General features: G+C 31.9%; 1 protein-coding gene across 2 annotated transcripts in view; it reads right to left on the bottom strand.

Annotated features, from left to right (window-relative positions):
• Positions 1–13137, bottom strand: part of ADAMTS17 (ADAM metallopeptidase with thrombospondin type 1 motif 17) — a 473015-nt gene that overhangs the window by 336233 nt on the left and 123645 nt on the right. For both annotated transcript variants that reach the window (XM_031955494.1, XM_031955493.1), the window contains exon 7: positions 9384–9427. In XM_031955494.1, coding sequence (XP_031811354.1) covers positions 9384–9427 — 44 coding nt within the window. The remainder of the gene's footprint in view (positions 1–9383; positions 9428–13137) is intronic.

Genomic DNA, 13137 nt, shown 5'->3' with positions numbered 1-13137 from the left:
TAGTCCTTTCATCTAAAAATACTAGCTTTCTATCTAATGACACACTACAAGAGTTTTTGAGGATTAATAAGGTAACATCTTTAAGATTTCTTAAGGCCAGTGTAGACATTCCCACCACAGCAGATGTTCATTGTGGCTTCTAGACAAGCCCATGACTCAAAGACTCTTGGCTCAAGCAGACCAGTCTTGTTAGTAAAGCTCAAAATGCTATACAACATTTCCATTTTCCTCTTCACAGGTTTGTCACTTCCATGTAATAGGAGAGGGAAAGGGCTGGTTTTCCATTCACCAAAAATCCCCAGTATATTTCTAAGCAAGGAAAAAATGTACTCTAACTTGAAATTGGGTCTTAAGAAGTGTATTTCACATCAGTAACTAGCAGTGGAAGGGAAATGATGACATTTAACAAACTTTTACTGTAATTAAAAAACATTTTGTTTGATGGACTATGATGGTGATTTGATGCCTAAGATTTTAATCTCAAATCTAAAGTTCAAGATTTCCATTTGTGGGAAGTGTTCATATTGTAGAGATGACATTCTCTATGACTAGGGAGAGTTTCCCCTCCCAAACTACAATACAGCCAACAAATGGTTCAATACATATTGCCTGCCATATAGTCATCTATTCCATATCTCTTTTCTTGTCTTACTTCACCTCTAATACATGACTATGTAAGGACTGATGTTAGAAAGCAAGGATAAGAGAAAACAACAAAACACACATAACAATACACATATTAATATACAAGTCTATGCATAAACTTTTCACAATTGGTGGATAGTTGTGTATACTTAGGAGGAAAAAAATTATCTTTTTTTCTTGAAGCAAAAATGACAATCCTTGGTTTTTCACCATACTCTTTATTCTGAGTTGTCATTTCTCTTTTGAGGTTTTCCTTCCCAAAACCGAAATCAGAACACACAGACAGCAGTCTGTTCAGCATATTTTTAAAACATTAAGACCTTAGGATGATTCAGGGTTCTTAATTCCTGAAGCCCTTCATTCCACCAAATCTGACAAAGAAAATCATAAGTTATCTATCCTGAAAGTTCTTTTAGGGTAAACTTCTACACATAAAACTTATTTACTACTCTTTAGACTTCGGGAGAAATTTAAGGAGATTTTTGTAGTCAAGTCATACTCTTATTATTTGGCCAAATCACTGGGAGCTTAAAGGAACTTAGAAATAATAGGTGCTTTGGGATTGATATGTAGCCAATATAATAGTGTAAGCATGTCATATCAATATAAACATATCACATTAATACATGTAAATCTGATTTAATAAAAATTATTCTTGGGCTTATATATAGCGCGTCCCAAAAAATGTTGTGCAGTAAGTACTAATAAAGTTTAAATGTACATGAAAATTTTTGCAATACACTCTATATTAAGCAGTTAAACCTTAGAATGGCAGGAAGATTTTTGTGAGACTATAAATGACAATACTTATCAAGTAAGATCTATATAAATGCAATATATCATTTATTTAATGATACATTTTTGGAGATTACCCTCTTTCAATACCCTTAGGGAACATGAAAAATATTCTCTTAACAGATTTAAGAACCTATTATGTGTCTATAGTAATTTTAAAAGGAATTTCTCTATTTCTTGCTGATGGGCTTTTTCAGTATATATTTGTGTATATACATACACAATGCTTGACAATTTGTGTCGGCTTGTTTTATATCTTGCAATTTTATTAAAGCTGTGAATTGTTTCCACTAGGATTTTGGAAGATTTTCTAGGATTCTTTAAATATATCATCATATCATCTGCAAAGAGTAATAGTTTTATTTCCTCATTGCCTATTTCAATTCCTTTCATTTCTTTTTCTTTTCTTATTGCTAAAGTCAGCATTTCTAGTATAATGCAGTGATGATAATGAGCATCCTTGTTTTACCCCTGATCTTATGGGGAATGTATCCAGCTTTTTACATTACAAATAATGCTTGCTGTAAGTTTTAGATAAATACCACTTATTATTTTAAGGAAAGTTCCCTTTATCCTCATGATCTCTAGTGTTTTTAATATCAATGGGTGCTATATTTTGTCAAAAGGTTTTTCTGTATCTATTGAGATTGTTATTGATGTGGTCGATGATGGTAATAATTTTTTTTTTCTGATATTGAACCAGTCCTGCATTCCTGCTATATATCCTATTTGGTCATAGTGTATTGTGTTGCTGATAAGTTGCTGTAATCTCTTTGCTAATATATATTTTTAAATTTTTGCATCAACATTCATTAGCGAGATTGGTCTGTAATTTTCTTTCTCTGTTTTTACTCTTCCTAATTTAGGTATCAGGGCCATATTTGTGTCACAGAAGAAATTTCCTAAGTAGTTTACATAGTATTGGAATTAATTGTTCTGTAAATATTTGATAGAACTGACTTGTAAATCTTCTGGCCCTGGAGATTTTTTCCTTTGGGTATTCGCTAATGATTTGTTCAATTTCTTTTTCTAAAATAGGACTGTTTAAATAATTTATTTCCTCTTTCGTTAACTTGGGCAATTCATATTTTTGCAAATATTCATCCATTACATTATATTGTCATATCGGCTGCCATACAGTTTGGCAAAATAGATCCTAATTATTGCTTTAATTTCTTTTTCATTCTTTTTTCATTTCATTTTAATTTCTTCTTCATTTTTGATACTGATAATTTGCTTTTTTTTCTTTTCCTTTTTCTAACCAAATTAAGGAAAGGTTCATCTATTTTGTTGCTTTTTTCAAATGACCAACTCTTAGTTTTATTTATTAGCTCAATAATTTTCTTAGTGTCTATTTTATTAATCTCTTCTTTGAGTTTCAGAATTTCTAGTTTGGTATTTAATTAGTGGTTTTTAATTTGTTCTTTTTCTAGCTTTTTTAGTTGCATACCTAATTTATTGATCTTTTTTTTTTCTTTTTTATTCATGTAAGGACTGCTTTGGCTGCATCCCATAGATGAAGATTCATTCTTTTGAATGAAATTATTCATTATTTCTGTGATTTGTTGTTTAACCAACTTATTCTTTAGAATTGGATTATTTTTCAATTGGTTTTTAGTCTATCTTTCCCTGGCCCTTTATTGACTATAATTTGTATTACATTGTAGTCTGGAAAGGAAGTATTTGCTATTTCTGTCTTTCTGCATTTGATTGTAAGATTTTTATATTCTAATATATGGTCAATTTTTGTGTTGGTGCCATGTATAGCCAAGAAAAAGGAGCATTACTTTCTGTCCCTATTAAATTTTCTCCAGAGGTTTATCCTATCTAGGTTTTCTAGGATCCTATTAACCTCCCTAGTTTATTTCTTGTTTATTTTGTGGTTAGATTTATCTGATTCTGAGAGGGGAAGATTGAGATCCCTCACTAGAATAGTTTTGCTATCCATTTCTTTCTATAACTGGCTTAAATTCTTCTCTAGGAATTTGCCTGCTCCACCACTTAATGCAAACACATTTAGTATCCTTACTACTTCATTATTTATGGTATCCTTCATCAAGACGGACTTTCTTTCTTTATCTCTTTTAATAAGATCTATTTTTACTTTTGCTTTATCTGAGACCAGAATTGTTATCTCTGCTTTTTTTTTTTTTAACCTCAGCTAAAGCATAATAAATTCTGTTCCAGCTTTTTACCTTTACTCTGTATGTGTGTTTTCCTGGGTCAAATGTATTTCTTGAAAACAACATATTGTAGAATTTCTTTTTTAAAAAAAATTCACTGTGCTATTCACTTCCATTTTTTGGGAGAGTTCATCCCATTCACATTCACAGTTATGATTACCAGTTCTGTATTTTCCATCCATTCTATTTTCTCCCCTGTATATACTTTTGTTCTCTTTCCATCCTGTCTTTTGTCTTTTTTTTTTTTTTTTTTTTTTTTTTTTTTTTACCCACTCCTGTAGTGCCCTGGTTTTCTGGAGGTCTCTGGACCAGCCTTCTTTTCAGCAAAGTAATCACTATGAGAATAGCTAGGTGTTAAAGTCGGAATTCTTTATTGTCTCCTTGCCTGGAGCCTGAGCTAGCTTGGTCTCAGTGGAGGAAATGCAGGAGGACAGGCCAATCACCATGGTGGTATGAGATGGAGTGAATCTCTCTCTCCTTGACTCTGAGAGCTTGAGTTCCCACCTCCAGTCCTCTGTCTTCTCCAAATCTAACCCTGGCTGAGTGTGTCCCAGCTTATATGCTCTATTATAATTAGATCATTTACAGTATACTGAGTATAAACCAATCATTATATCACTAGGGAACCATTATTTGTGGTAAGATTAAATAAATCATACTGAACTAGAGAACTATTAATCACCATGCTCAACTAGATAACCATTGTCTTGTCAATTCCACCTAGTTAACATCTTATAAAAATCCCTGTTTCAAGTACAGAGTTCTGGCCCCTAACCCACTCTACCCACTACCTTATCTCCTATCACCCCTATCCCATCTCTTAGTAATTTTTTTAACCTACTCTACCTACTACCTTATCTTCTATCAAACCTTCCCCCTTCTTATTTTTTCCCCTAGTGTTTCTACCCTCTCTTCTATCCTCTCACTCCTTTTTATTTTCTTCTTTCTCTTTCTATTTCTTTATAGGGTTAGATAAATTTCTATACTCAATGGAATAATTAAATTATTCCTTCTTAGGGCCCAAACTGACAAGATCAAGCCTCATACAATACTCATCCCCTTCCCTTTTCTAGATTGTAATAAGTCTTCTGTACCTCCTTCATGTGAACTAATTTTCCTGTTATACCTTCTTTTTCCTCTTTTTCCAGTATAGACCTTTTCCCATCCCTTAATATTTTTTTTATTTGATGTCATCACAAAAGAAAATACTTGCCAAAACAAACCCAAGAACTATATGAACACAATTACAAAACACTTCCCACACAAATAAAGTCAGGAAAAAAAATAATTGGAAAGATATCAATTGTTCATGGATAAGCCAAGCTAATAAAAATAACAATTCTGTCTAAACTGGTCTCCTTGTTCAGTGCCATATCAAACTGCCAAAATATTATTTAATAGAACTAGAAAAAATAACAAAATTCATCTAGAAGAACAAAAGATTAACAATATCAAAGGAAATAATGAAAACTACAAAGGCTGATGGCTTAGCAGTACCAAATCTAAAACTATATCATAAAGCAGTAGTCATCAAAATCATTTGGTACTGGCTAAAAAAATAGAGTGGTGGATCATTAGAGTAGATTAGATACATATAACATAATAATCAAGGCTTCTGGAATAAGAACTCATTATTTTATAAAAATTAGTAGGAAAACTGGAAAATAATGTGTCAGAAACTTGGTTTAATGCTTACATCTCATATTCCATACCAAAATAAAGTAAAAATGGATACATAATTTGGGTATAAAGAATGATACCACAAAACTGAGTGGATGATGCCCATCCATTGGAGAATGGCTGGATAAATTGTAGTATATGAATATTATGGAATATTATTGTTCGGTAAGAAATGACCAACAGAATGATTTCAGAAAGAACTAGAGAGACTTACATGAACTGATGCTGAGTGAAATGAGCAGGACCAGGAGATCATTATATACTTCAACAACAATACTATATGATGATCAATTCTGATGGACCTGGCCATCTTCAGCAATGAGATGAACCAAATCAGTTCCAATGGAGCAATAATGAATTGAATCAGCTACACCCAAGAAAGAACTTTGGGAGATGACTAAGAACCATTACATAGAATTTCCAATCCCTATATTTTTGTCCACCTGCATTTTGGATTTCCTTCACAGGCTAATTGTATACTATTTCAGAGTTCGATTCTTTTTGTACAGCAAAATAATTGTTTGGACATGCATACTTATTTTGTATCCAATTTATACTTTAACATATTTAACATGTATTGGTCAACCTTCCATCTAGAGGAGGGGGTGGGGGAAGGAGGGGAAAAATTGGAACAAAAGATTTGGCAATTGTCAATGCTATAAAAATTACCCATGTATATAAGTTGTAAATAAAAAGCTATTTCAAAAAAAAAGAATGATACCATAATCAAATTAAGAGAACAACTCATAATTTGCCTATCAGATCTTTGGGGAAGGGAGGAATTTGTGACCAAAGAAGAACTAGAAGAGATTATGAAAGATAAAATGGACATCTTTAAATACATTAAATTTAAAAAAGTTTTTGCAAAAACAAAACCAACAGAAACAAGATAAAAGGAAAGTACAAAGCTGGGGGAAAATCTTTATAGACCGCATGTTTGAGGAAAGTTTCATTTCTAAAATATATAAAGAACTGTGTCAAATTTATAAGAATTGAAGTCATTCCCCAAATGATAAATGGTCAAAGGATATGAAAAGACAATTTTCAGATGATGAAACTAAAGCCATCTATAGTCATGTGAAAAATACTCTAAATCACTATTGGTTAAAGAAATACAAACTAAAACAACTTTGAGATATCAACTCATACCTCTTAGATTGGATAAGATAACAAGAAATGATAATGATGAAAGTTGGAGGATGTGTGGGAAAACAGACACTAATGCATTGTTGGTGAAGTTGTGAGATGATCCAATCATTCTGGAGAACAATCTGGAGCTATGCTCAAATGGCTATAAAGTTATGCATACCCTTTGACCCAGCAGTGCTATTACTAGGTCTGTATACCAAGGAAATTATAAAGGAGGGAAAAGGACCCACGAGTACAAAAACGTTTGTAGCAGCTTTTTAAATTTTTTTGGTGGTAGCAAAGAATTGGAAAATGAGTAGATGTCAATCAATTGGGGAATGATTGAACAAGTTGTGGTATATGAAGGTACTGAAGAATTGTTGTTCTATAAAAAATATACAAGCTGATTTTAGAAAGGCCTGGGAAGATTTACATGAACTGATATTGAGTGAAACAAGCAGAATCAGAATTACATTGTACACAGTAACAGCAAGAATGTCCAATGATCAACTATGAAAGACTTGATTCTTCTCAATGGTTCAATAATTCAAAGCAAGCCCTATAGACTTTGGACAGAAAATGGCATTTGCTTCCAGAAAAAGAAATAAGACTGAATATAAATCATAACATGCTATGTTCAGTTCAGTTTCTTGGTTTTTTTTTTTTTACTCTCTCCCATGCTTTTCCCTTTTGCTCTGATTTTTCTCTCACAACATGATTCATAAAGCAATGTGTATTAAAAAAATAAAATAAAACCTGAGGGAAAAGAAATAGAATCACTAAAATTCAAGAAGAGGGAATTAAGAGTTGCAAATCATTCAACTGACAAAGAAAATGTAAAAAATATGCTGACAGCAATGTAATGCACCACTACTCTCTACGAAACTACATGACTGTCATTTCTCCAACAATAGGGATAATTTTTTTAAAAAACCTATTATGTGCGTAGTCAGGTATATGATTCATTCCCGTCCTCAAGGAATTATGACCTAGTTAAAGAAATAACATTTACATAAAAAAGTCAAACATAAAGGAACAATATAAAAAAATTATTAAGTGCCAGATGAACAGTACAGACCATACATTTTATGGCTAAGAGAATTGCTTAATTAATGTCATGATTATGTAATTCATAACCTACCCTTTTGTTAAAATATATTAGGGACAGGCAATTATCTGTTAGTATAATTTTATAACCAATATCATGTGTATTTTTAAATTGTACAAGAATGAACCAAGCCAAAAAAGTTGGTGTCCTGAGATTCAGTAAATATATTATATGGTACTGACAAGCTGAATTTATTTATCTGCAATGTGGCAGCATGAAAAAAATTATAAACAAAAAGAAAAAATAGCAATTATTTTTACATCTTCCATCAGCTTTGCTTTTGTGCAGAAATCACCACAATCATTTCTACAGTTTATACTTAAAGTTTACACACTTCTTTGAAAGTATCTTTTCCTTTGGATTTAAATAGAATAAGTATATCATGAAGAATCCCCAGGGAAAATAAGGAAATTTAGCATATATTTTGTTGACATTTAAATCATATAGTGTATACATATTTTTCAAAACCATGTTTACTTCCTCAATCCCTTCCTCTCATTCTCAAAACACTAAAGAAAGATTTGTTAATTTGAAAAGAATTCTACATTCTGAATTTTGGTTTTGTGCAATGCAGCAGCTAAACCTCTTGGTGAATGTTTATGATATTTACAACTAAGTTTTTCTCTTTCCATGTTTTTCACCTATTAACATAATACTCTGCAATGATTTCAATAAAGACAGAATTATTGAAAATTTCATTGGGAATACTGAAGATACAGAGGGAAATTAAAAATTATACTTTTGGGAATGACCTCAGCATAAACATTGCATATGAAGATTATTGCTATTTGTGAGGGAATAATGAAAAAATCCCATTTATTAAATTACAACTGTTTGCCAAATACTGTGGTATGTTTCAGTGATATAAACATACAAATGACAATTCTTGGCCATAAGGAGTTTTTATTTTAGTTTGCAAAAGGAAAAAAAAAAAAATATATATATATATATATATATATATATATATATATATATATGGAAACGGTGGCCAGGAAAGGGAGGGTTTTTTTTTTTTTTTTTTTTTTTTTTTTTTTTGCCATCGATTAGAAATCTTGCAGGTAGTAAAATACTTCTTTATAATAAGTTAAAAAAAAATAGTCTCATGTAAAAGAGCCACTCTTCAGTTTAAGCCAGTACCCAAGTATTGATGAGAAAATAAAGGGGGTCAACAAGAGCAGATGAAAAATTAGCTTAAGATTATCTATTTACATTCTTAAACAGATTATTGAGGTCCAATTTAAAAGCTAAAAGCTAATTCAATTCTCTCCATCCTCACTTTTCTATCTTCAAAGAGAGAATGATAAATATTTGCAATTGGCCCAGCAGTGTTGTAGGAAATTTTATCAAGGTAACAAGAGCAAGAAACAGAGATAAAGTTGAAGTTCAGTTCAGTTCTAAGGCTTAATTCTTACATAATTCTATCATTTAACTAGGTTTTATCATCATCAATTTTTTTTAACTGCTTAATGACATTTGGCACTATTCTGAGCACTCTACCAAGAGAAATACATGGAGGTAATCCCTTTATCCTTGGAGTTTTCAATCAATACCACAGACATAATCTAATGTTTAAAAAATTTAGCATTTTATTTAATTTTTAAAGTTCATATTTAAAGCTAATTAAAATTTTAAATTCAGTTAAATTTTAGTTTCTTTAGTTTGGTTATTATAAAAATAATGTCCTTTATGACTGAATATTCAATAAATGTATCCCTTAAAAAATATTCCTAGAGTATACACTCTCATGAAATTGTTAGCACATAAACTATGGAAGTTACTAAGATACGTTGTTGATTCCCAGTACAAAACCAGTTCCAAACTACTGTTGTAATTTTGTAACTCACCCACAGTGTCACATGGTTCATCTTTGTGTACACAGAAGTCTGTCCTAGAAAATAAATGCAACAAAGTCAGATTTATGCAGCTCCTCCAATGACACAGGAGAATCATACAAGCATGCCATCCCTACTAAATAACTATCATTGTCTACCATAGTTGGGACATTGTGATACAAATAGTAATCATAAGTTTTAGTGATAGTAAAAATTATAAAACTTATGTAAAATATGTAAATATAAAACTTATGTAAAATAATATTTTCAACAGGTAGCACAATAATTCTCTCATACACATATTGTTACCTTAATTTTTCATTATTAAATTTCATTTTTAATTTATGGAACAAAGCAAGCATTTCTATAAAATAGTACAATAAAAATTATGGCAAATTTGCTATTCCTTTCAAATATAACAAAATTATCATGTAAATTTATTTTTCCTCTACCTCACCCTAGAGCTGGCTACTAGTAGGTATATATCTATGCAAACACATGAGGATGTGTGTGTGTGTATGTGTGTATATGTGTGTGTGTGTGTAAAATTATTCTATACATGCTTTTATTTAGCAGTTTTATCTGAATGGAGATAGCATTTTTCTTCATATATCCCTTATAGTTATTTTGGGTATTTATAATCAAAATCATTTATTTCTTCAAAGTCATTCTTGAAACAATATTTCTGTTGCTGTATACAATGTTCTCTTGATTCTGCTCATTTTAGTCTTATTTTGTGCAAGTCTTTCTATATTTTTCTGTGAGCTCAAAATTTCTTAAAGCACAGTAATATTCTATAACAATAATATGCTACAACTTGATCAGCTATTCCCCAACTTTTAGGCATCAATTATGCTTTATTGCTGCTCATATCATGTTGTGTACAGTAAACTGCAAAGTCCTTAAAGACAAGTCTACTTGCACCTTACTCCACAACATGAACTCCTTGATCTATGATACTGGTCTAGTGGTTGTTCCACATACAAGACACTCCATCTCTCTGTTCTAGGAATATTATCTGGCTCCAATTTCAGTACCCGGAATACTCTCTTTTCTCTACTATCTACTTACCTTCCTGGTTTCCTTTTTGTCTTAACTAAAATTCCATCTTTTCCTGGAAGTATTTTTAAATTATTTTAATTCTAGCATCTTTCCTCTTTTATTTTCTATTTATCCTCTGTATATCTTGTTATCCTGTATATATTTGTCTATATGTTGTTTCCTGAATTGGATTGTGAGGTCCTTGAGGGCAGAAACTGCCTTTGGCTTCTTTTTGTATCCCCAGAATTTTGGACAGCGCCTGGCACAAAGGAGGAACTTAATAAATATTTATTCACTAACTGAAATTTATTAAGTGAAAGACATTGCTAGGCACTCAGGATATAAAGATCAGAGCTTATATTGGCCTTTTAGGATATACATTTAAGTAAATCTAAGGTAACTTGATATTCATATGAAGATATTGAACATTATAATGTGAGTAATTAAGAAAAGTCCTTAAGGAAGTGAGGGTCACCTGACCAACCCTTAAAGGGAGCTGGCCATTCTAAGGGTTAGAAGTCAGAAGGGGGATACTCTGTATAGAGGTAGAAAGTAAGATAGAATGTGGTATAAAAGGAACCCCAAATAAGTCAGTTTAAATCAAATATGGATTGAGTGATGGAGAATAATAGGAATTCAACCTAGAAGGATAGAAGACAGCTGGATGGTGAAAGAATTTCACTTACCTTTTTGGGCTTTCTTTCCTCAATTATGAAATGAGTAAGCCATAACTGTAATAATAATTATTATTATGGCTATTCTTTACATAGTTCTTTAAGGTATGCAAAGAATTACATAAATACTAATTCATTTTATTTTCACAACAGCCCTGAGAGAGGAGTATGCTATTATCATTCCTAGTTTACAGATGAAAAAACTGAGACAGAGCTGAAGTGATGTTCCCATGGCCAAATAAGTGTTTGAGGTCAGAATTGAACTCAGGTGTTTCTAACTCCAGGTCTATCTGCTGAGTCATCTAGATGATTACTGAAGTTCCTTCCAGCTCAATAGCATGCCTGGGAGTTTATTTATCCCTAAAGTTAGAAGGTAACCACCAAAGGAGTGATGTGATCTGATGTGTGCCTCAAAGATATCATTCATAGTCATGGCAGTAGTGTTCACATGCTGTGTGAATGATGAGATCATTCCCCAAAGTACAATTCTGAAAGTCCTTCTTTCTCAGTGAAGATAGACCTGAGATTATAGCCTCAGGATAGAAGTTGTGGCCCTGATGGAGAAGGAAAGAATTAAAGGCCTGGAGATCAGCTGGGAAGGTGTAATCACTCAAATGAGAAGAATAAGAATCTAAACTAGAATATAGTTTATCTATCTGCATAATTAAAAAAGCTTGTCTGACAGTCATCATCTACTCTTCCCTTCTTTTCATCCTTCATATCCAATCATTTGTCAAACTTTCTAATTTCTATCTTTCTCAAGTCAATTCCTTCCTCTCTTCCCCCCATCCCTCCCATCTGCCATGCTCCTTACCCACTTACTTGCTCCCACTCACCTCATCCAATTTTTTAAATCATTCAGATAGATAATCTATATTCTTCCCAGCTGATTGAAATGAGGAGTATGTTTTCACATCATTTATAAATGCTGGAAAGTGTTGAATTACCAGAGACTGATTAGGATTTTTCGATTTTGACTATGAAATATTTTGTGCCTCAGTTTACACATTTGTAAATTAAATTCAAGCATTTATATTTAATGTCTACTATGTATTTATATAGCAACTAGAAAAGTCCTCTGCACAAACTTTGTTAATCAATCAAGAAGGGTATGAAGACTGGAAAGTTGTAGGTAATAGGAGAAAGTTAGTTTATGAAGGGTTTTGAAAGCCAAACAGAATTTTGTGCTTGCTCCTGGAGACAATAAAATTCAGTAAATGAATAAAGTATAAGTATTAAACTCATAGTCTCTCTTAGTCCATTATACTTTGAGATTTTAATGTACATGTTGCAGTACCCTTTAATCAGGGGTTCTTAAATTTGTGTGTGTGTATCATAGAATCCTTTGAGTAATATGATAAAGCCAGAATTCTTCTCAGAATATATTTTTATGTGCATAAAACAAAACATTATATATTAATAATATATTCAGATGATCATATCACTTCTTCTCCTATCTCTATTGCTCTTAAATGTTTTTGATTCCTGACTTTCCTCATATGGCTGTATCCTTAATACAAAATGATACCCACTTCAGTGGATAGAGTGTTGGGTCTATAGTCAAGAAGCCCTGAGTTCAAATCCAATCTGAAATACTTACTAACTGTATGACCCTGAACACAGGAATAGAAAGAAAACCAATTAAATTTATATGTGATTATTAAAATAGTTTTGTTTAAATATTAAGAACTTCTGCCTTAATTAAATTTACTTTCCAGTTCATCTGTCTCAACTCCACTGACATGCAGTTCCATATAGAGATGTTCATACTTTTGATCTCATTATTACTCCCAAATGTTCTCCTTCCATAGTCCCTAACCTCCTGTGTCTAATTCCTCCTAAACTTATTCTTAATTTCTAGTGTAACGCTCAGTCACTCTATCTCTTCCCCTGTTTTTCTAGGCCATCAGATCTTATACCACCCTCACTTTTCTCTTTTCAAAAGCCTAACCTTATAGGTGACCAGTTCTACTTTACTGTTATCTATCTATCCTTCAATTTCTTCTTGATCTTGTCCTTGTCCTCATTCTCTTTTAATACCTCAGACTAGA

Source organism: Sarcophilus harrisii, chromosome 2, assembly GCF_902635505.1.
Source record: "Sarcophilus harrisii chromosome 2, mSarHar1.11, whole genome shotgun sequence".
NCBI classification, from domain to species: Eukaryota; Metazoa; Chordata; class Mammalia; order Dasyuromorphia; family Dasyuridae; genus Sarcophilus; species Sarcophilus harrisii.
Note: the sequence above shows the minus strand (reverse complement) of the source record. Positions and strands in the feature narration are given on the sequence as shown.